Source organism: Phyllosticta capitalensis (genome assembly GCF_038381095.1).
Source record: "Phyllosticta capitalensis strain CBS 128856 chromosome Unknown BKA78scaffold_1, whole genome shotgun sequence".
NCBI classification, from domain to species: Eukaryota; Fungi; Ascomycota; class Dothideomycetes; order Botryosphaeriales; family Phyllostictaceae; genus Phyllosticta; species Phyllosticta capitalensis.
In genome coordinates this window covers 1520875-1543571 of record NW_027117439.1, presented here as the reverse complement: position 1 = coordinate 1543571, position 22697 = coordinate 1520875, and the positions used below count along the sequence as shown (strand labels likewise).

Here is a 22697-nt window from a genome sequence, read left to right as displayed (position 1 = left end):
GACGAACACCATTCTCCCACGCCAAATCTACTGCTATGCCTAAACGCACGCTCCCAAACATCATCATCACCGGCACGCCGGGCACGGGCAAGACGACGCACGCCGAACAGCTGGCCACCGCAACGGGGCTGCGCCATGTTAGTGTCAACCAGGTGGCCAAGGAACGGGACTGCCACGATGGATACGACGAGGAGGTTGGCAGTTGGATTGTGGATGAGGACAAGGTGGGTTTCCCGGACACATTGGACGGCTGGCTCTCTCAAAGGACAGCAAGGAAGCAACATGGGCAGCAAGCTAACACAGACTCTTCCCACAGCTCCTCGACGCCCTCGAAGCCGAAGCCCTCGCCGGCGGCCTAATCCTCGACTGGCACGCCTGCGACCTCTTCCCCAAGCGCTGGATCGACCTGGTCGTGGTGCTGCGCTGCGACCCGACGGCGCTGTACGACCGCCTCGCCGCGCGCGGCTACGCCGGCAAGAAGCTCGAGGACAACATGGACTGCGAGATCATGGAGGTGTTGGTCGAAGAGGCGCGCGGCGCCTTCGACGACGAGTGCGTCGTGCAGCTGACGAGCGACGAGGCCGACCAGGTCGAGAGCAATGTCGAGAGGATTGAGGCCTGGGTCGCGCAGTGGAAGCGCGATCATGAGGGTGGTGTCGAGATGGGTGGGCCGGATAGTGAAGAGGAGGAGGATGATGAGTGAGTGAGTGCGCGTTGTTGCGTAGCAAGAACCGGATGATCTATGGGTGGCTGCGAAAAGCCCTCGACCGAACCAAATCAATATGGAGACGGAGAAGTTGGAGAATTTTCAGGAACCGAGGCCGCCAGAAAGCGAAGAAGCCCTCGACGAACGGGGATCAAGAGTCGGAACGAGGAGTTTCTACCCTGGAAGATTTGAATGGGGGCGAAGCACTCAATCCGTCTACATACTTGAAGGACAAACAGACGAACTTTTGCACGACGCATGCCTCATCGCCGGCTTGCTCTCTCGTCCTTCATATACGGGACCACTGGCGGACGAGCACAATCGTCATCTCCTCTTCCCTTCTTCCTCTCTCTTCTTACACGTTGACCTTCAACCACTCGACCAGCTTGGCCAGCGCCTTGCCGCGGTGCGAGATCTTGTTCTTCTCCGCCTTGTCCATCTCGGCGTACGTCTGCTTGCCGTCGTATTCGAACGCCGAGTCCCAGCCTGGGATGCGTTAGTTGGGGCAAGGGGAAGGGGGCAATGGCGAACGTATTTGGGGCGTTGGAGGTTAGGAACTGGGTGAAGGGGAAACTTTGATTACGAAGGGCTCAACCAACTTACCGAAGTTCGTCGGGCCGCGTGAAGGCACGATTTTGCCCTGGGAAGAAGGGTGCCAGGGTTAGCATCGACGTCGAGATTCAAGATATCCCCAATAATAGACATTGAACGAAGAGCACTCGACACTTACATCCGTCCGTCCCTGAAACAAGATTGGCTCGTGTCCCGGTCCCTCTGAGTAACCAAACGTGCACACGGCTTGCGCAGACTTGTCCTCGAATCCGTGCAGCATCTTGTGCAAGTTGCCGGCGCCGAGGGATTGCATGAACCATTTGCTATTGAGGGAGTTAGTCGAGGAAATCAAACCGGGGAGAAGGGGCGTACATGTATGGTCCCGGCAGGTCGTTCATCGCCTTGAAGCAGAGGCATGTGTCTTCAACGAGGACGGGGCCGTTGACCTGAGGCGTGTCAGTTGGACAAGATCAATGGCAATCTCTTATCTGGTCTCTTGGGCGTTTGGAAGAGCCTAATATTGTGGTATCTGCTGCTCCTCCATTCACCGCCGAAAACCTCGACGAGTCCGGGATATGGAGATCTTATGAGTGAGGCGTTTTCTTTTTTATACTCTCTTATTTTCCTCAAATTATAATCTGGGAGAACCGTACAAGACACCGCCATGAGATTTTTTGATAAAGAACTTGCAGGTAGAGATAGACTAAAAGAGGACGGGGGGTGATAGAAAAGAAATTTTGTTCAGAAAGAAAAGCTTCAGAAACTCACCGCTTCAGCTGCCCTTCTCGCCTTGTCAATCGTCACCTCCTCGACGGTGCCTTGTATCTCGACCAAGTCGAGGCTCTGGTTGGTGAGATGAACGCCAGTAGGAGCCAGGATGGCCTGGACTTCGGCCAGCTTGTTTGCATTGCCCGTGATGAAGTTGAGAGATTTGGGTGCCATGATGAGACGGAAAGTTGGAGAATTTTTTTCAGGGAGGTCGTGATGGTTGTAATTTGAGGTTGGTGATGTCTGATTCACGATTTGCGTCGTAGGGCTGCGGTGTCGTGAAGAAGTTGTTGCCGGGGGGTCCCTGATTGAGGTGATTTTCGGCCATGAACGACTCGTCAGATGCAGTTGCACTGGAAATGTATAGCATTTGGATTCTAGGCCAATCAATCCCTTTGCTTTGCTTGCTTTTTGAAATTCCAACAAAGATTCAATTGTAACATGCTCAAGCAAGACGCCGCAAGTTCGTGCAGTGACCACGCCGAATTCTGGACCGCCTCTCGTACTTGCCCATCCAGACCACGACGACATCTCATCCGTGCAGCCTTCTCCCATCCGCACAGCCTCAGACGACTGCCTTAATCCTGAAAATGCAGCAAACACAAACGACCGCCATTTGATCATCCAAACTCAAACCTGCGACCCGCCCCGCTGTTCCTCCTGTCCCCGGCACACCCTGTCGCACCTTGCACCTGCTACCACCGCTGCTTCTGTGTGTGTGGCCAGCGCTTTTTCGAACCTTGGACGTCTTCCTCCACTGATCTCCTCTTCCGGGTTTCTACTCTCTCGAGCTCGCCATCTCCTCGCCTCGAAGAATCCTCCGTCTCGCTCACAAATCGCCTGGTCCTTGTCCGGCTCCCCGTGCGCCGCGGCCAGGTGTCCCCTTCTCTTGCATCTTTCTCTTTTTCCCTTTTCTTTCCTGGTGGCAGAAGAGAGATGGAAGCGTTAGTTTCCGTGTACTTCCAGCGCAAGGCGCTATTCTGGAGTTCGGTTTATGTTGGCGGTGGGTTAGCTCTTGCAGCGGCAAAGGGCTGGGTCGGAGGTAAGCATTTCTCAACCTTTTTCCATCTGAAACCCCAAGAAGAAGCTTCACGAGTCACTATACTCTTCTTCATGCCAACAGGATTCTCATTCACTCGCTTCTTTCGGTGGTTTCGTTTCCTCAGTTTTCCGTCCATACATCCCTGCCAGCTCGCTTGTCCTGACCACGATCATAGTGCCTGAGCCGCTACAGACCTATGAGAAACCGCTGTTGGCAACTGGGTTTGCCGTCTTCGTCGTTGTGGTCGGACTTATCACAAGCTTCTTGACGGGAAGCCGGTATCAGAGTGCCGCGGGCAGCTCCAATGGCCCTGCGCCGACCATTTCTTACTCTTTGCCTTATCTTGGGCATGTGCTTACGCTGCTCTGGGGAAGGACGAGATGGTTGGTAGATACAAGGTATGTGGGCTGACTAGTAGCACTTAAGCAGTATATGTTAACTCGTTCCAAGGGACACGAACAACCAAAACATTTTTGCTCTGAAGCTTGCTGGCATCAAACATGTCTTTGCTGGCTCGATCTTCTCAGCGGAAAAGCTCGAAAAAGAGTCGGAAGTAGCAAATGACCAGGAGCTTGCATCGACTATGCGGAAGAACGTGTTTGGCTTCAGCGAAGATCCTCTTTCCGGCGAGTTTTACGACTTGATTTTTACCCAGGAGCACGCCAAATCGCTAGCAAAAAAGGCCGCCGTCCTCGTCGTCGAGAACATTCCAGACCTAATGACCTTCAACGAAAGCATGGTCGACCAATTGCCATGGGAAAGAGTCAGCATGACCACGACTGTCGAGGTCAGCGGGAAATCAATGTACTCAGAAGCAGACCTGCTTCCCCTAATGCGCGAATTTGTTGGACAGATCATGAACGCTGCGTTTGCGGGCGTCTCCTTTTTGGATGATCATCCCACTTTCCACGAGTGCATGTTGGCGCTCGAGAAGAACTTCTACATCATGGCCAGTGGACTCCCTCGCTGGGCACCCTGGCCAGGACTTCCCGCAGGGCACATTGCACGTCGGACTCTCCTTCGTCAAATGGTTGCTCTGAGGGAGTCATGGGACAGGGAAATGCTTGGAGAAGACGTGATCACGACAGCAACGGATATTGGCGACTTCTCAGCGGCATATACCGCTTCTCAGCAAATCATGGACGGCTCCGGCGTGTCCCCGACGGCACGTGCATGTACAGACCTCAGTATCATCTGGGCGCTGAACGCCAGTGCTCGCGACTTGGTCTTCTGGATGCTCCTCCACGTCGTTGCCGAGCCAGGGCTCGTGGACCGCATCCGCGACGAGACTCGGAAGCACTGCCGGGTGCAACAGCCGACCAACGACTTCAATCTACCAGAGCCGCCTCGGCTGGACATTGACGTGGACGGGCTGGCAGAGAACTGCCCGCTCCTCAACAGCTGCTTCATGGAGACGGTGCGCATGTACAACACGGCGTGGTCTGTGAAAAAGGCCACGCAAAACTTCAGCATGGTCGACGAGTCTGCGGGCATGGCGTCGACATACCACGTGAAGAAGGGCGAGTATGTAGACGTTTCGAACAAGTTGCTGAACACGGACATTGGTGCGTACTACGAGCCGAAGAAGTGGAAGCCGAGCCGGTTTGTAAACAGCTCGGGCAAGGCGGATTGGGGCCACGTCAAGCACAACAATGGCATGTGGCGCATGGATGGGACGGGAGAGTTTGCACGACGGCTGGCGGCAGCCACCGTGGCTAGTGTTTTGGCAGTCTGGAACTTTGAGCCGGCAAGCAAGACGGGCTTGTGGATTGTGCCCGGCAGCAGAGAGGCGCCTCTTACGGCGAGGCCGGCAGGCGATGTGCGAGTGAAGATCACTCGACGAGATCTGGAGCAAAAGTAGGGCTGATCCAAGGGACTAGAGAGGGGGTGGGCCGTGTTTAGGGACAGGAAGAATGGGGAGAAGCTTGTGCCAAAAGTTTGATGATGGCTGGCGATAGCAATAGGGATACAGAGTGGAGATGACGACAGAGTTGAAGCTGTGGTCGTAGGGCAGACAGCTGGGGTAGTGATGGGGCAGGCAGGGGTGGATGGAGCTGAGGAGGGCTGCGAATGGCGGACGAGGCGATGGCAGCTGCAGGGACTTGTATATCTGTGTCAGAAGTGGTTTTTTATAGAATTCTTCCGAGTTTCGAGATGTCGAAGCAGCAGACTGCTACAGCTTGTTCACTATGTAGTTAGGTGGTTAGTGTGAGAGGCTGACAGCTGAGCTCAGGGGCTTACGGGCGGCGGCGGCGGCTTGGCTGCTCCTGGCGGGCGCAGAGACAGAGGGTGCCCTCCCTGCAAGCGGTGTGCCTCGTGCGTCCTACGAACTATCTGCCTCTCTACACGCACCCTAACTTACTATATCCACGACTCAACCACTCCACCACCCACAACACCACCCCCTTTCGCCCGCCCTCAAGGCATGTTTGTGCTGCATCTCTAAGCACCCGCCGGATGCACGCCACCACCACCCACACTCTCCCTTCGCCTTTGCTTTGTTAGAGTTAGGGTCCCGGTCTCGGTCTGTTTGCCTGGACCGCGCGCCTCTCCCGGTCTACCTTGACCCAGCCAGGAGTTCGACACCGACGCTACTCCAGCTGTCACCCTCCTCCAACACTCCAACACCACCAGAGCTGCGCTGTGCCGCTGAGCACGCCGCTCCCCTCCTCCCATCATGGCGCACATCTACGAGGTCGGCACCCGCGCCTGGCAACCCGATGCGACCGAAGGCTGGGTTGCGTCCGAGGTGGAGCAGAAGCTCGTGGACGGGGACAAGGTCAAGCTTGTCTTCCGGCTCGAGAACGGAGAGGTACGCCCATGATACGCGTCTTTTTGGGAGCTCCAAGCCGTCTAACACAAGCCCGTGTAACAGGAGAAAGTGATAGAGACCAATTTAGAAACGCTTTCAAACGATCCCAATGGCAAATTACCTCCGCTCATGAATCCTACGATGCTCGAAGCCAGCGACGATTTGACGAATCTTTCCCATCTCAATGAACCAGCTGGTCCGTACACGTATACCCCGAACAAAGCTGCGGCCACCCCCGCTGACTCGCTGCTACAGTGCTGCAGGCCATCAAGCTCCGATATGCCCAAAAGGAGATTTACACATATTCCGGCATTGTTCTTATCGCGACAAACCCGTTTGCGCGCGTCGATTCGCTCTATGTTCCGGGTATGGTTCAGGTGTATGCGGGCAAGTCGAGGGCTTCGCAAGCTCCTCACTTGTTCGCCATCGCCGAAGAAGCCTTCTCGTACGTGCCATCATTTGGATAGTTTTGGGAACAAAGAAGGTCTAATTGCAATGTAGGGACATGTTGCGTGACGCCCGAAATCAGACCATTGTCGTCTCCGGTGAGTCTGGTGCCGGTAAAACGGTCAGCGCCAAGTACATTATGAGATATTTCGCCACGCGCGAATCTCCGGACCACCCTGGCAAGAGGAAGGCAGGCAGAGCGGACACGATGAGTGAAACGGAAGAGCAAATCCTGGCCACGAACCCTATCATGGAAGCCTTTGGTAACGCGAAAACGACCCGTAACGACAACTCGTCGCGTTTCGGAAAATACATTGAGATTCTGTTCAACAAAGAGACGGACATCATTGGTGCCAAGATTCGGGTCTACCTTTTGGAGCGGTCAAGATTGGTCTTCCAGCCACTCAAGGAGCGCAACTACCACATTTTCTACCAGCTTTGCGCTGGTGCAACCGATGCTGAAAGGCAAGAGCTGGGTCTCAAGTCGGCGGACGATTTCAGCTACATGAACCAGGGTAACGCACCGGTCATTGACGGTGTTGACGACAAGGCCGAGTTTGAAGCTACCAAGAGCTCTTTGACCACGATTGGCGTCAAGCCCGAAGTTCAGTCGCAAATCTTCCGCATCCTCGCCGCCCTGCTCCACCTTGGAGACATCAAGATTACTGCCACTCGCACCGATTCGTCCTTGTCGCCCGATGAACCGGCCCTCGTCAAGGCGTGTGAGCTGCTCGGCATCGATGCCGCTGCTTTCGCCAAGTGGTGTGTCAAGAAACAGCTCATTACTCGCGGAGAGAAGATCACCTCGAATCTCACGCAGGCGCAAGCGCTTGTCGTTCGTGATTCCGTTGCCAAATACATCTACTCAAGTCTGTTCGATTGGCTCGTGGAGAACATCAACCAAAGCTTGGCAACCGAGGAGGTCATGGGCCAGGTCAAGTCTTTTATTGGTGTTCTTGATATCTACGGTTTTGAACACTTTGCCAAGAACTCCTTCGAGCAGTTCTGTATCAACTACGCCAACGAGAAGCTCCAACAGGAATTCAACCAGCACGTCTTCAAGCTCGAGCAGGAGGAATATCTTCGGGAACAAATCGACTGGACCTTTATCGACTTTGCTGACAACCAGCCCTGTATCGACCTAATTGAGGGCAAGCTTGGTATCCTGGCGCTGCTCGATGAAGAATCCAGGCTGCCCATGGGATCGGATGAGCAGTTTGTGACCAAGCTCCACCACAACTTTTCCGGTGATAAGCACAAGTTTTACAAGAAGCCGCGTTTTGGAAAGTCTGCGTTTACCGTCTGCCACTATGCCGTTGATGTCACGTACGAGTCGGAAGGTTTCATTGAAAAGAACAGGGATACGGTTCCGGATGAGCACATGGAAGTCCTCAGAGCCTCCAGCAACAAGTTCCTTACGGAGGTTCTCGACTCGGCGACTGCAATCCGAGAACGGGAAACTGCTGGCGGCTCGAGTGCCAAGCCTGGTACAGCTGTTTCCGCCGGTCGTAGAGTGGCCGTAAACCGCAAACCCACGCTCGGTGGCATCTTCAAGGCCTCTTTGATTGAGCTGATGAGCACCATCAATTCCACTGATGTGCACTACATTCGCTGTATCAAGCCCAACGAGGCCAAGGAAGCATGGAAGTTTGAGGGTCCCATGGTTCTCAGTCAGTTGCGTGCTTGCGGTGTCCTCGAGACAGTCCGCATTAGTTGTGCTGGTTATCCTACCAGGTGGACGTACGAGGAATTCGCTCTCCGCTACTACATGCTCATCCCGTCGTCGGAATGGACGGCTGAGATCAGGGACATGGCGGATAGAATTTTGAAAAGAGCTTTGGGAACGTCTGAGAAGCAGGGTGCTGACAAGTACCAACTTGGTCTTACCAAGATCTTCTTCCGCGCTGGTATGCTTGCCTTTTTGGAGAACCTGCGTACCGCTCGCCTCAATGGTGCCGCTATTATGATCCAAAAGAACCTGCGTGCCAAGTACTACAGACGCAAGTATCTGGACGCCCGCGAGGCTATTGTTGCCACGCAGGCCATTATCCGTGGCTACCAGGCAAGAGTACTCGCTGAGGAGATGCGGCAAGTCAAGTCTGCCACCTCGATCCAGCGTGTGTACCGTGGATACAAGGAAAGGCAAAAGTTTGTGCGTGTTCGCAAGAGTGTTGTGCTGTTCGACTCAGTCGCCAAGGGTTGGCTCTTCAGGAAGAGTATCCTGGACAAGCGCTTCCGCGATGCTGCCATGTGCATCCAGCGCAACTACAGGTCGTACCGGCAACTCAAGGACTGGCGCCAATATCGCCGCAAGGTTGTCATCATCCAGAGCTTGTGGCGTGGCAGGACTGCCCGCCGCACCTACAAGACCCTGCGCGAGGAGGCTCGCGACCTCAAGCAAATCTCTTACAAGCTCGAGAACAAGGTCGTCGAGCTTACACAGACTCTCGGCACGATCAAGCGCGAGAACAAGGCACTGCAAGGCCAAGTGCAAAACTACGAGAGTCAACTCAACTCGTGGAAGAACAGGACTAATGCGCTCGAGGCAAGAACAAAGGAGCTGCAGGCCGAAGCCAACCAGGCTGGTATCACGGCTGCGCGCCTCTCTCAGATGGAAGAGGAGTTTACCAAGCTCCAGCAAAACTACGAGGAGAGCAGCGCAAACATGCGTCGCTTGCAAGAGGAGGAGAAGCACCTTCGCGAAACGCTGCGGCACACCACTGAGGAGCTCGAGCACACAAAGCGTCGGTCGAGCCAGGTCGAGAGCGAGAAGCTCACCCTGCGCCAACAGCTTGCCGAGCTGCAAGACCAGCTCGAGCTTGCAAAGCGCGCAGGTCCCATCAACGGCGAAGCCACCAACGGTGCGAGTCACGCACCCGCCAGTGGCCTCATCAATCTTGTTGCTTCCAAGAAGCCCAAGCGCAGGAGTGCAGGTGAACGCGTCGACGTCGAACGTTTCAGCAACGTGTACAACCCCCGTCCAGTCTCCATGGCAATCACCGGCCAGTCAGTTCACAAGCAAAACACCCTCTCTGGATCCACCTTCAACCCTGGTCTCGACAGCATCGAAATGGAGCTCGAGAACCTTCTTGGTGCCGAAGAAGAGCTCAACGAAGAGGTCACCCTCGGCCTTATTCGCAACCTCAAGATTCCGTCTCCTACCACCAATCCGCCACCGAGCGACAAGGAGGTGCTGTTCCCAGCATACCTCATCAACCTTGTCACGTCGGAGATGTGGAACAATGGATTTGTCAAGGAGTCTGAGAGGTTCCTCGCCAACGTCATGCAGTCCATTCAGCAGGAGGTCATGCAACACGACGGCGACGAGGCCATCAACCCTGGCGCCTTCTGGCTCTCCAACGTACACGAGATGCTGTCCTTTGTCTTCCTTGCCGAGGACTGGTACGAGACGCAAAAGACTGATAACTACGAGTATGACCGCTTGCTCGAGATTGTCAAGCACGACCTGGAGAGCTTGGAGTTCAACATTTACCACACGTGGATGAAGGTTTTGAAGAAGAAGCTGCACAAGATGATTGTGCCCGCCATCATCGAGTCGCAATCACTCCCCGGCTTCGTCACAAACGAGAACAACAGGTTCCTTGGCAAGCTGCTCCAGTCCAATAGCCAACCTGCATACAGCATGGACAACCTCCTCAGCCTTCTCAACAGCGTCTTCAAGGCCATGAAGGCTTACTTCTTGGAAGACTCCATCATCACCCAGTGCATCACTGAGCTCCTCCGTCTTGTTGGTGTGACGGCGTTTAACGATCTGCTCATGCGCAGAAATTTCCTCTCCTGGAAGCGTGGTCTCCAGATCAACTACAACATTACGAGGATCGAGGAATGGTGCAAGAGTCACGACATGCCCGAGGGCACTCTGCAATTGGAGCACTTGATGCAAGCCACCAAGCTTCTGCAGCTCAAGAAGGCAACCCTGAACGACATTGAAATCATTCAGGACATTTGCTGGATGTACGTATCGCTATGAGCACCACAGGAATGACTGCTAACCTGCAAACAGGCTCTCACCAAACCAGATCCAAAAGTTGCTCAATCAGTACCTCGTCGCCGATTACGAGCAGCCCATCAACGGCGAAATCATGAAGGCCGTCGCATCCAAGGTGACGGAGAAGAGCGATGTGTTGCTGCTTGCGGCTGTCGACATGGAGGACAGCGGGCCCTACGAAATCGCTGAGCCCCGTGTCATTACGGCCTTGGAGACGTACACGCCCTCTTGTGAGTACCCGTTCAAAGACACAAAAAACCAGCTATGACTAACGTGGATGCAGGGCTGCAAACGCCACGCCTTAAGCGTCTCGCCGAAATCGTATCGGCGCAGGCCATGGCACAACAAGAGAAGATGGAGTACGACATGAACGGTAACGGCGAAGGCATTCCCGAGGGCGATGACGGGGCCGAGGCCGAGGCCGAGATGGAAGACGGCGACGGAATGGGAGGCCACCATCACCACATGGGCGGAGCACCGCAGGGCCTGGCCATTAGCGAGGTCGAGGGCGTGTAAGAACCGGACCAGACCATCAGAGAAAGAAAGGGATCGTGATGGCGTTGTCGTGTGTTTTGTTGGCGGAGTTGTAATGTGATTTTCGACCACTCATGGCAAAGGCGACAGACGAGAGCAGCCTGCTCGGCGGGGAATTTTTTGTGAGCCCGTTTTCTGGCCGACCTGAACCTTTCTCCTTGACGCCCACGCGCACCACCCGCGACGACGAGATGATGTGGAGGTTGGGAAGAGTCGTGTCCCGGACGAGTCGAGCGGTGGAGGGCCGAAGGGCTTTCATACATTCTCAAGCGTCATGAGCGAACCGAGACGAGCGAGCAAAGGGAAATAGGCAACAGTCGAGCCGAACCAACAGCACCTGGGAAGACACAGCCCCCTCTGGACTTGAGGCAATGCTGCCCCAAGGCAGGCAAACAGGTCTGGCGGCAGGAAGGAGGGAACGAAGAAATGGGAACATTCCATTTGCCAGCGATGGCGACAATGATGGGAGGAGGAAGAAAGAGCGCTTTTGGTTCGGGCTCGACTACTACTCGTCTACTACCTACCTACTTCTTTTCTTCCAAACTGTGATCTTCACCACAACCACTTTTCCCAATTTCTTCTCCTTGTAGCACCATTTTTCGTCATTATTGCCAATACCTTCGTGTGTACTTGGTGGAAGAGACGTTTTTTCCTTCCTCTTCTCTGTCTTCCATCTGTGTTGTCTTTTCTCCCTATCCCCCACCCACCCCACCATTGAGCTCCTCCGTCCGTCCGTGTGTCTCTCGAACCTCAACCCACCTCCTCCGCCCACTTGACATTCTCTACCCCACAAAAACTTCAGACAAAGGCATATCTGTCTCCCTACATGTATTGTTCTTCTTGTTGGTTTCCTCTCACCCAGGTTCCCCCTTCCATTTTTTCTCTGTCTCCATGTGCCCCTAATCCTCACATCCATCCATGCCCCCTTCTCCCTCCCTCTACACTTTCCCTTGTACGAAAACGGCGCACGCGGTTGGTCGGTTGGTCGGTCTGCGGATGTTTTTGCTGATGTTTTCTCCATGTTGCTCAGCAGCAGCTTTTGTACGATAGGCTGATGGTAGTCGAATGAAAGAGAGCGGCGGGCGTCATGGCGGCTCGGAATTTTTCACAACTTGTCCGTCGAAGATCTCATTGTGCAAAAGGAAAAGCGGAAACCAGACAACTGTCTGTGGCTACTACCAATTGAAATCAAGGTGACCAGTCGAGTTCTCTCCGTCTCGGTCTTGTAGAAGGGCCCGGAGTGATCGACAACAACCACGATACTGTCAAGACCATCTCAAACACTCCAGAGCAAGTAGTCGAATCCGGAAAGTACTCCGTTGAGCCATCTACCTAAGTTCTATTCTAGCCTATCCGCTTTTGAAAGCTATGCCATTCCACCAGTATGCGGTCCGAAACCATAAGCGTGCCATCCACACTTCTATCATGACCGCCCCCTGCCTTTCCCGTGCAGTACCCAGTCCATGAAACACCCTCTGACCCATTCGCCGAAACAAAGGAAACTCAAAAGCAAAAAGCAAAACGCGTCCATGAGGCTCTGCCCATCCACGATTCAGCTGTCCCTCCAGTTACCAGTGGTCCTGGCATTGCGCACCTCTTTTCCCTTGTTCATTCCATTGCCCGTGCCGTAGAAGACTGCCTGGCGGCCATCGCTTCCCGTCTCGTAGAAGAAGTCCTCGAGCTCGTCAGGTACTGGCGCTGATCCCGAGGCGGGATGATGACGCGTGGTTGTCACGGTGGAGTTTGTTGCGTGCGACCACCGGCGGGAAGAAGGGACGTGGTAATAGTCGCTAGAGCATCCGTCTTGCGACTTTTGTTTGACATGGTGGGGAAAATGGTCTTGTTGACGGTGGTAACATTCGGTTGGAGGAGAAAGCATTGGGGACGGCAGACCCGTGAATGGTTGAGGAGCATGCATGCGGAGTTGGGTGGAAAATTCAGGCGAACATCCGGTACCAGAGTCGTGGCGCTCGCGTGTTTGCGGACAGAGCCAGCTTGTGTATCTTGTCGTGTACGCACAATTCTGGCAACTAGATTCTCCGCCTCCACTTTCAGCAGGGCCTGGCATCGAGCATACGGACGGAGCCGGTGAAGGAAGTGCATGGACGGGTGGTGAGGACAAGTAGCTCTCCTGCTGTTGGTCTTGCGGTGGCGTAAACGGCCATCCAGTAGCGCGAGGAGTCAAAGGTCGTAAGCGTTTTTCGGGGTATTTGTTAGGTCCTCGTGCGCGTGAGGCAAATGGAGGACGGGGTGATGTCGGACTAGTCTCGCTGCTCTCGTTGACGATGCTGATTGGGGAGCCAGAGCTTTCGCTGTTTTGGTAGGCGCGTTTGTAGGGGTTCGGGGCCTGGCATCGTCTAAAGGCGTAGTGGATGTATCCAGGTCGAACCGGCATGCCGCAGGCGTAGTGTATGGGAACAGGGGAATCCACGGATTTTTCAAAATATACATCTTCGGGGAGCTCTTGGCCTGGATGGTTCTCAAGATAGGCGGCAATAGAAGAAGGATGAGAGCTGCCGGTGTTGGCTGAAATGGTGCACACGGACTGTGGATCAGCTGTCGGCTTCAACCACTCGAGATACGCCTTGTCCAGCAGGGCCGGCATTCCACCCAAAAGACCGCTATCAAACGCCGTTTCGTTGCTTGTGTCGGTGGAGGCGAATCGTGCGTCTTGGACCGAGAACAAGGCACCGAAGCTTTGCCATGGAAACAGCGTCGTGAAGCAATGCTCTGGAATGATGTGGTAATCCAGCATGGGCGCATAGAAAAAGACGTACAGGTAGGGACATTCGGGGAAAAGTGGGATGACCTGTTGACACTTAGCAACGAGTGGGAAAAGTCATCAATTGCAATGTTGGGTATCGTAATGAATAGTAATGCCGGATATGTGCAGTTGTTGCTGATCAAGAGAAAGAGGGACTTCATACGTCCCATGCCGGGAATAGCGGCGGATGAGCAGTAAGTTTGACCATCTCAAAGTCTCTGTGCTTGCTCAGCTGCCTGGCGCCCCTTCGATAGGCCTGCAGAATCTCGGGTCGATGCGTGCGCAAGTCCTTGCGACCGAGAATTCTGTGCATGCCCGGCGAAGTCCTGAACATGGGGTCAAAGACGAGAAGGTTACGAGAGCCGTCTTTGAGCCTCTCGAAGCCAACAATTGTGATGGAGTGGCCGGGCTGCTGAAGATAGATGGGCGGCAAGTGAGTTCTGTGCACTTTGACATTGTCGTCATCGTCGGCTGCTGCCACAAAGTAAGACTCGACATCGCTCAGCAACTGTTCGTATGCTTGGCTGCCGTTGTCGCGGTCTGTAAACATTTGAAGGCCATGATCGATACCGAGACTCCGCAGCAGGGCTTCGACCTGGGTCATGTGAGCAAGTCCCTTGGGGAAAGGTAATCTTGACCTACCTCCGGCGTGCCAATGTACTTGCGAGTTCCACGGATACCACCGGTCTGGATGCGACTAACGGGGTTGATGCCCTTGTCCCAGGCTTCTTCGATCAAGTCTTGCAGCGCCAAGATGCCAGGCGTTCGTGGACCGAACCTGTCGTGGCCCTGAGCCTTTGAGCCTTGAATGTAAGACACGAGCATTTGGGTGTTGCGATAGCCACAGAAGCCGCCCTCGTTCTGCCGTTTGGTGATGAACATGGTGCTGGGGTGGCAGAGGTAAGCGCGGCTGACGCCTCGATCAATTGAGCAAAGCTGGGCCAAAACAGGGAGAACGCCAGGAGTCTCGTTGTCCACCTCTTCGACCTTGATGATACGGCCATCACGGCCGATTCGGTTGGCGACTGTGACCTTGGGACCGGCTTCTATTTGCCTGTAGAGCCATCCGGGCATTTGCTCTTCGAAGGCATAAGGACCCAGCTCCGATTTCTGGAGACAGGTAAGCAACAATCCATGGCGGCGATTTGGAGCACTCACTCCGAGACGTCCATTCTTATCAGGCTTGGAACCACTCTTCTTCTTTGAAGACGCAGAGGGCTTGATGATGTCCAGGAAACTCCTGGTCAAGGTGGTCTTTTCAGAGGCGTCCGAGGGCTCGCGACGATGGGATTGAGTCGAGTAGCTGTTGCCGCTAAATGAATGCTCAGAAGCAATGTTAGACGGGGAACGCATGTTGGCGGTTGTGGATGACGACGACGAAGAGATGCCAGCGGCTTCTTGATATTCCAAATGCTCCGCGAGATGAAGATCGAGATGGTCGTTGAGTTCATAGAGCGGGATTTGCTCGCCGCAATTGTCCTCGGGGCAGAGCACCCATTCCGTGTCGCCTGCTTCTTTTGGCAGGCTGTTGCGGCGGGCTTGCTTTCCAGGTGAAGTTGGAGAAGGCGCGCGTGGAAGAGAGTTGTTGTCCCGGGCGACAAAGGGCGAGTCGTCGGTGTGAAGCTCCTCGACGTGCAGCATGAGAAAGTACGAATCCCTGTCAGAGAAGGGACAGAACGGGCACTGGATGGATTCCGCCATTGTTGCCGCGCAATTTGGTGCAGTCGCAGTTGAGGGAGTTTGCAGACAATTTAACGAAAGTCGCAGCAAACGCCAGCAGATCTGAGGTAGCACGAGGCACAAAAAGCAAAAGCGCTGGCTGGCTGGGCGAGGACGCGCACAAGAGTTGTTCAATCGCGACTTCACGTAAGCGCGTGAGGTGGACGCGGCGGTGCTCCTCTCAGAGTCCGACGACGTTGATCGGCTGCGCCCGGCCAAGTTCCAAATCCGGTAACCACCAGAGTCGCGCTGACCAAAAGGGCATTTTCTCCATCACGCGCTCTACCAACGTGAATCCATCACATTCGCTGCACTTTCAAGACATTGGAGCAGAGACACTGCTGCACACGATAAATCTGCATTTCTACCCAAAACTCGTCAACAAACTTTTCACGAATCATTCACCCCCGTCCTCCCAGGATGACCCAATCTAGTCGGCTTCCCGAGCCATCCAGGCACCGAGGTTTGGATATAGGCTGTCGCAGTTCTTGAATGCTCGAGAAGGCGAGAATAATATCTTTGCCTTTCTTTGCGTCGAAGCGTTGTGTTTCTAATCTTGCATAGCGTCTATCCGACAGTCTTTCGCATAAACGCTGGCAGCTTCCATCAGAACTTGCCCGTCAATGTTGTGCTGGCCAAGATTGTTTACCGTGACCAAGAGGCGATTGAATGCCTGCAACCCATGTTCCTCAACGCAATTCCAAAGTTGTCACGGAGACAGCGCACAGAATGAACAGTCATCGTGTGCCAACTCTTTTGCTTTGCTGTTTTATTCCTGCTTCTGCCGCTGTCCATATCAGGTTCTCTCCAGGACCCCGGCGGCGTTCTGGGCAGACGTTGGGGTCGATGGTCCATTCCTGATCAAGGCAAACAAAAACATCGATGCTCATGCCAACCGCCAGCGATCTTCACAGATTCTTCAACGTTGGCACTCTTTATTGCTCAGATATCGCATCACCATGTTACTGCCGACCTCGATGAGCATTGTCTGGTCCTAACGCCCTCTATCGTGTCTCACCGGCGCCAAAAGAGCATCAGCCGACTCCACCTCTCCTAGGACTCTACCATGGAACAAAAAAGAGCAAAAAAGACTGCAGATTTCTAGTCTGGGACTAGAAGCATCAAGCTGGCGATGCTGGGAATCGAACCCAGGTCGAGTCGGCATTGTGATCATCCTCAGCAAACAACCAATCCGAGACTGGTGTTGTGGACACTCCACAACGACGCATGCTACCCCTACACCACATCACCTGGGTGGATCTTTGACCGCAAGAGCGGGCTGATTTTGAAATTTTAGATCCGCATAATTGGTATATGGCTGTTACGTTCAGAGAGAAACAGGCCAAGCAGCTTCTGAAGTCTTCGAGTGTCGCAAATTTTTTCCTTGTTCGAAGCTCAGAGGACGGGCGGAAAAAACAGCGGGGCGGGACGGAGCGGAGCGGACGTATTAGGCGTGTGGGGCGGGTAAACGGCGGGGAGGGAAGCACGATGGACAAAGCGAAGCGAGAGCTGGGCGAGATCTCTGAGGAGGTGAGAGCGCAATAGGTGTAGAGCGTGCTGGTGGTTTTAGGGGCACAATTGGATTTAAGTAAAGCCGTACAAAGCTTGATTTCAAGGATGCAAGGGACATGTGTTGCCTGTTCCAGACCAGGAAGAGAACTTTCAGTTTACTATTTCTAGACCTTCGAAAGTGAGGCTCGCCTCACATTGCGCGAAAATCAACTCCTACATTCCGCAAATTTGGTAAAGGAGTGGCACAGGAAGGGATAGAGATGTGTAGGCTATCGAGATTAGACGTTGATGATGTCGTCATCAAAACACACAGGCTTTTTTGTTGATCAAGTCACCACCACACTGTAAAACCCATCTTCCAACTCTTTAAGAAGTTGCTGCCACTTGACTGATTAAGCCAGGGACTATACTGGGCGCATCCTTTCCAAAACATCCAAGCAAGCCAACAAAAGTGATACAAGAAAGAACAAGAGGTCAGAGAAGTAAAAGGTCAAAAGTAAGACAAGAAAACACCGACCCAATGCAAGATTCCACATCAACAAGCCCATGATGCCACGCTTCCCGTAACGCCCCGGCGCCGCAACCACGACAACCACCCAAAGAAACCAAAGCAAGTGGCATGCTCCTCAGGTCGCTGTTGAAAAGGGGCCTCATTAATACCAAAAGGCACGTCTCCGGCCCAGTGATTAGAAACGAATCTCGTAATTACCAGCGCGCGTCATGTACCTAACCCACTTGACGCTGCTGTAATTGTTCTTTTCAAAGACCTTGAGGTAGCGCACCAACAGGCCACTGCTCGTAAACATGAGCAAGCTGAAGCTCAGGCTCAATGGTGGCCGGCTCCACGCCTTTTGGTTTGTCATGCTTGTCAGAGTCGCCTCGGCGCTCAGTACGTACTCGCTTTGGCCCGTGAAGCGTGGAATCTTCCACACAATGTTGTTGTGTTCGGGCTCGTACTTGGCCTTGCCCTGACTGGTGCGAGACGAGATGTTTGCCGTGTTGAGCGGCGTCGGGATGCGCACAACGACATTGGTAGCAAAAAGTTTCGAGCCATAGTTTGCGCGGATCGCGATGCTGTATTCAACTTTGGTCTTGCCAACCTCGTTGACAATGGCATGAACCTTGAAGGGGAGGTTGACATTCTCCGTTGCCCGATACCGCATCAGCTCAAACTCTCCATCCGGAGGGACGAAGCTGATAATGCGGTCGGTGTCAAACTTGCCCAGCTTCACGCATTGGTGGAACTGACAATCCTCCAGTGTGACGGAGCCAGCGGCGGCGCGGGTGGCCTTTGTTCCTGATCGATTGCCCGAGGGCGTGGAGAGGCTGTCTTCTCCCAACGTGAGACGGTCGTTCAGACCAAACTTGCACTCAGGGGTGCCCGAAAGGTATGCGCGCATGACGATTTGCCCGTTGACATCCGCGCGGAGGACAGTTCCTGTCGCGGACATGAGGAGGTTGACATCCTCAATAACGTCCACAAAGGCTTCATTCTTGCGGTATTTGATATCCGAGCGCCTCCACGAGAGTGCGCCAGTGGCCTGCATGGTAATCTTGGACGAGTCCTCCTGCGCCGCATCAGTATAGGAGCTCCCAAAGCATGGCAGCCGCGTACCATTGCGCGCTCAGACTTTACACCCTCGGTGGTAATGTACATCTTGAGCGTCTCCGTCTCCGTGTTCTGCGGGTATCCAAAGTCCAAAATCTCTACAAGCCGTGAGCACCATGTCTTGGATCCCTGAAGCTTGAGACGCACCGTCTAGCAACTCGTATACAAGCACAAAGTTGTTCTTGACAGCCTCCTCGTCGAACTTGCCAAAATATGCCTTTCCCAAGCTAACGAGACGGTAGAGAAACTCGAAGACAAGGGCGGCGTTGGCGTTACTCTTAGTAACCGCGACAAGGTAGATGTTTTCGTGCTTGACATGGCTGAATGTGGTGGACCCGAGGGTCAGGATTGGCGAGCGGACTTGGGCATTGCTAATGACCTGGATGCGAAAGACGTCGGCAAGACGGGGACGGCAGTCGTTGCGAAAGGCGCGGAAGATGAGGTTCTCGCCCTTTTGATTGAAGATGAGGATGCCGGAGAGCCTGGGAGGATTGGATTAGCATTGCGAGTGAGACATGCAGCGGGGCTTGGTCGCACATTGTCGCAACAACCAGGCAGGAGGAGTAGCGGGCGGCGTGGTGTTGACAGTTTGTCTGGATCCGGATCGAGCGAGGGGTTGGATGGTAGGTGACCTCGCGGATGGCGGACCGGGAGGTGCCAGGGATCCGCGGGACTGGGGGCGATCGTCTCCACCACCAGTTGGGCGCCAGCCCACATCACCTCACATTTCTGCAGGGACACGGGAGAAAACTCGGTTATCAAGTAGAGGGTATTTTGTTATAAAAACAGCCGGGACCGCCGTTTGCCGCCAAATCTAGATAAACTGTACAGCTGCGGAGCAATGATGCACGCAAACCCAAACGCTCAAATCTCATAGGACCGGCCAACCCAATCTCAATTCCTTTGCCAGGCATTCCGTCCCCCCTTCGATATTCTATTCAATTAGATCAAGTCGCGCTTGACAAACTCGGCGTGCAGAGTCTTGCCGAGGGCCGCAGGGCTGCGCTCAACGACGACACCAGCGCCCTCTAGAGCGGTAATCTTGGAGTTGGCGTCACCCTTACCACCAGACACAATGGCACCTGTTTGCGAGTCAGCTAATGTTCTTGCCCAGTAGGCCTGTCGGGAAAACATACCAGCGTGACCCATCCTCCTTCCCGGCGGCGCAGAGATACCGGCAATGAAGCTGACAACAGGCTTGTTCATTGTGTTGTTGGCCTTCAAAAAGTCTGCAGCGTCCTCCTCGGCGCTGCCACCAATCTCACCAATCATGATGATACCCTCCGTCTCCTCGTCCTTCAAAAAGATGTTCAGGCAGTCGATGAAGTTGGTACCGGAGAAGGGGTCACCGCCAATGCCGACGACGAGGGACTGGCCAAGACCGGTCTGGGTGGTCTGGTTGACAGCCTCGTAGGTCAGAGTACCCGAACGAGAGACGATACCGACGCGACCGCGCTTGTGGATGAAACCGGGCATGATACCGATCTTGCATTGACCCTACAGCATTGTCAACTCAGAGTTCTACGGCGTCAGGCGGGGTAAACATACAGGCGCAATGATACCGGGGCAGTTGGGGCCAAGCATGCGCGACTTGTTTTGGGTCTTGAGCATGTCGGTGATGCGGACCATGTCGTGCTGGGGGATACCCTCAGTGATGGTGACAATGAGGGGAACCTCTGCCTTGATGGCCTCCTCGATACTGGCAGCAGCCAGAGGGGGAGGGACAAAGATGGCAGAGGCATCGGCGCCGGTGGTCTTGCGGGCCTCCTCGACGCTGGCAAACACGGGCTTGCCCAAGTGCTCAGTGCCAGCCTTCTTGGGGTTGGTGCCGCCGACGACGTTGGTGCCTGGTTCCTTATCAAAAAGTGTGTTCGCTTTGAATGGAGCTATGAAGAGCTTGAGCTCGTACCGTACTCGATGGCCTGCTGGGCGTGGAAGCTGGGACAAGGTTAGCACCAAAGGTCGCGAATGAGCAAAATGAAGCTACGTACGTTCCCTGCCGGCCAGTGAAACCCTGGAACAGAACCTTGGTGTCCTTGTTGATGCGCAGGTTGGAAGCAGTCGAGGCGTAAGGCGAGGCCGTCGAGTAGGCCTGCCTGCGGCCAGCGGCGCTGAGTGCGGAGCACAAGGGACGACGGAATGCCTGCATGATGCAAACTGTGCTCTAAGAAAAGAGTGGAGTGGGATGGGTTGAAGGGTGTTGTCGCGAACCGCAAGGTCGGTCGGTAGGGTTTGCTGCGGCAGTTTGCTAGCACGGAGGAGAGAGATGTTGTAAGCGCAGGGCCGATTCGTCCGCCGTGACCCACATGCCCACTGCCCACCATCATCCTTGTCCAACTTTCAACAACTGTACAACTTTCAAGTCGACTGCTCCTCCACCCTCAGTCTCGCTCACGACGCATCCTCTCGTTCCTTGCCCATCATGGCGACCATGACCATGACCGCGACCGCCACCCAGCCAAAGCGCCGGCTGCCAAAAAATGTCAAGCTGCCTCCAGAGAACGAGCGCTACATGCGCGCATGCGCAGACATTGCGAGCGCACTCATTCAAGACTACGAAGCCTCTGTCGACGGATCCAAGCCGAAAAAGGACATCAACCTGAACGCACTGCGCGGTCAAATGGCCAAAAAGCACTACCTCAGCACCCAGCCGCCTCTGACTGCAATAATCGCCGCTGTTCCCGAGCATTACAAGAAATACATTCTGCCCAAACTTATTGCCAAGCCTATCAGTATGACTCTTGCCATTCTGTCTGGACGGATGCTGACGATCCCCAGGAACGTCGTCTGGAATCGCCGTAGTGGCGGTAATGTGCAAGCCCCATCGCTGCCCCCACATTGCATACACCGGCAACATCTGTGTCTACTGTCCCGGCGGTCCTGACTCCGATTTCGAGTACTCGACACAATCTTACACTGGCTATGAGCCCACATCGATGCGCGCAATCCGCGCGCGGTACGATCCGTATGAACAGGCTCGAGGCCGTGTCGACCAAATAAAGGCCCTGGGCCACAGCGTTGACAAGGTCGAGTACATTATCATGGGAGGCACATTCATGTCGCTGGCGGAGGATTACCGGAACGAGTTCATCAGTCAGCTCCACAACGCCCTGAGCGGATACCAAACCACAAATGTCGACGAAGCAGTGGCAGCGGGGGAAATGAGCAACGTAAAGTGCGTAGGAATCACCATCGAGACGCGGCCGGATTACTGTCTGGACCAACATCTTTCTGCCATGCTCCGGTATGGCTGCACTCGTCTCGAAATTGGAGTACAATCACTCTACGAAGACGTTGCGCGCGACACAAATCGGGGTCACACAGTCAAGGCCGTGGCCGAGACCTTCAAGCTCTCCAAGGACGCTGGTTTCAAAGTCGTCAGCCACATGATGCCGGACCTTCCCAATGTCGGAATGGAGCGAGATCTGGATCAATTCCGCGAGTACTTCGAGAATCCCGACTTTCGGACGGACGGTCTCAAGATTTATCCGACCCTGGTGATTCGCGGAACTGGTCTCTACGAGCTTTGGCGGACTGGTCGCTACAAAAACTACACCCCCAACGCACTCGTAGACCTTGTTGCTCGCATCCTGGCCCTAGTACCACCTTGGACCCGCATCTACCGTGTTCAGCGCGATATCCCAATGCCGCTGGTGACATCAGGCGTGGAGAATGGCAACCTGCGTGAATTGGCGCTAGCACGTATGAAGGACTTTGGCACGACATGCCGCGACGTCCGAACGCGCGAAGTCGGCATCAACGAAGTCAAGAACAAAATCCGCCCCTCACAGGTCGAGCTGGTCCGCCGTGACTACGTCGCCAACGGCGGCTGGGAGACGTTCCTGGCGTACGAGGATCCCAAACAGGACATCCTCATCGGCCTGCTGCGCTTGCGGAAGCTCAGCAAGACGCACACCTTCCGCCCCGAGTTGACAGGCCAGCCAACTAGCATGGTCCGCGAGCTGCACGTATATGGCACAGCAGTGCCCATGCACGGCCGCGACCCCAAGAAGTTCCAGCACCAGGGCTTTGGTACGCTGTTGATGGAGGAGGCGGAGCGCATTGCTCGCGAGGAACATGGCAGCAAGAAGATCTCGGTCATTTCAGGTGTTGGCGTCAGGGATTACTACAGGAAGCTCGGCTACGAGTTGGACGGACCGTACATGAGCAAGTCCTTGGAGAGAGAGGATGATGACGACAGCGAAGATGACGATTAGGCGGAC

At 54.5% G+C, this 22697-nt stretch overlaps 9 protein-coding genes and 1 non-coding gene across 10 annotated transcripts; 4 read left to right on the top strand and 6 right to left on the bottom strand.

Annotated features, from left to right (window-relative positions):
* Positions 1-35: 35 nt before the first annotated feature.
* Positions 36-703, top strand: BKA78DRAFT_244967 (AAA domain-containing protein; the record flags this gene model as incomplete). Its single annotated transcript, XM_066884083.1, has 2 exons — positions 36-224; positions 317-703. 2 exons carry the CDS (start codon positions 36-38, stop codon positions 701-703), a joined length of 576 nt encoding a protein of 191 aa, XP_066749206.1.
* A 150-nt stretch (positions 704-853) lies between these two features.
* BKA78DRAFT_9717 (inosine triphosphate pyrophosphatase-like protein) lies at positions 854-2263 on the bottom strand. Its single transcript, XM_066894068.1, has 5 exons — positions 2027-2263; positions 1631-1704; positions 1437-1581; positions 1310-1346; positions 854-1192 (listed from the first exon to the last, which is right to left on the bottom strand). Exons 1-5 carry the CDS (start codon positions 2198-2200, stop codon positions 1062-1064), a joined length of 561 nt encoding a protein of 186 aa, XP_066749205.1. The 5' UTR covers positions 2201-2263; the 3' UTR covers positions 854-1061.
* Positions 2264-2714: 451 nt separating this feature from the next.
* Positions 2715-5402, top strand: BKA78DRAFT_9699 (cytochrome P450). The gene is made up of 3 exons (XM_066894062.1): positions 2715-3068; positions 3244-3466; positions 3519-5402. The coding sequence occupies exons 1-3, from the start codon at positions 2963-2965 to the stop codon at positions 4927-4929; spliced, it is 1740 nt and encodes a 579-aa protein (XP_066749204.1). The 5' UTR covers positions 2715-2962; the 3' UTR covers positions 4930-5402.
* A 343-nt stretch (positions 5403-5745) lies between these two features.
* On the top strand, positions 5746-10852 carry BKA78DRAFT_348601 (P-loop containing nucleoside triphosphate hydrolase protein; the record flags this gene model as incomplete). The annotated part of the gene is made up of 6 exons (XM_066890664.1): positions 5746-5880; positions 5944-6076; positions 6136-6325; positions 6382-10302; positions 10352-10566; positions 10620-10852. 6 exons carry the CDS (start codon positions 5746-5748, stop codon positions 10850-10852), a joined length of 4827 nt encoding a protein of 1608 aa, XP_066749203.1.
* Positions 10853-11260: 408 nt separating this feature from the next.
* On the bottom strand, positions 11261-12157 carry BKA78DRAFT_9695 (uncharacterized protein). Its single transcript, XM_066894061.1, has one exon. The coding sequence runs from the start codon at positions 11889-11891 to the stop codon at positions 11391-11393; it is 501 nt and encodes a 166-aa protein (XP_066749202.1). The 5' UTR covers positions 11892-12157; the 3' UTR covers positions 11261-11390.
* A 1634-nt stretch (positions 12158-13791) lies between these two features.
* BKA78DRAFT_276123 (peptidase family C78-domain-containing protein) lies at positions 13792-15435 on the bottom strand (the record flags this gene model as incomplete). The annotated part of the gene is made up of 3 exons (XM_066885563.1): positions 14793-15435; positions 14277-14744; positions 13792-14229 (listed from the first exon to the last, which is right to left on the bottom strand). Exons 1-3 carry the CDS (start codon positions 15333-15335, stop codon positions 13792-13794), a joined length of 1449 nt encoding a protein of 482 aa, XP_066749201.1. The 5' UTR covers positions 15336-15435.
* Positions 15436-16480: 1045 nt separating this feature from the next.
* BKA78DRAFT_t4 lies at positions 16481-16604 on the bottom strand. Its single transcript has one exon. It is a non-coding gene; the product is annotated as a tRNA-His (tRNA).
* A 721-nt stretch (positions 16605-17325) lies between these two features.
* On the bottom strand, positions 17326-19175 carry BKA78DRAFT_9656 (Mu homology domain-containing protein). Its single transcript, XM_066894057.1, has 4 exons — positions 19012-19175; positions 18622-18956; positions 18481-18572; positions 17326-18433 (listed from the first exon to the last, which is right to left on the bottom strand). Coding segments are annotated over exons 1-4 (1311 nt in total). The 5' UTR covers positions 19014-19175; the 3' UTR covers positions 17326-17551.
* A 241-nt stretch (positions 19176-19416) lies between these two features.
* BKA78DRAFT_291205 (succinyl-CoA synthetase-like protein) lies at positions 19417-20623 on the bottom strand (the record flags this gene model as incomplete). The annotated part of the gene is made up of 4 exons (XM_066885858.1): positions 19417-19971; positions 20023-20360; positions 20384-20412; positions 20466-20623. The coding sequence occupies 4 exons, from the start codon at positions 20621-20623 to the stop codon at positions 19417-19419; spliced, it is 1080 nt and encodes a 359-aa protein (XP_066749199.1).
* A 282-nt stretch (positions 20624-20905) lies between these two features.
* On the top strand, positions 20906-22691 carry BKA78DRAFT_244265 (elongator complex protein 3; the record flags this gene model as incomplete). Its single annotated transcript, XM_066884016.1, has 2 exons — positions 20906-21206; positions 21253-22691. The coding sequence occupies 2 exons, from the start codon at positions 20906-20908 to the stop codon at positions 22689-22691; spliced, it is 1740 nt and encodes a 579-aa protein (XP_066749198.1).
* Positions 22692-22697: the final 6 nt, after the last annotated feature.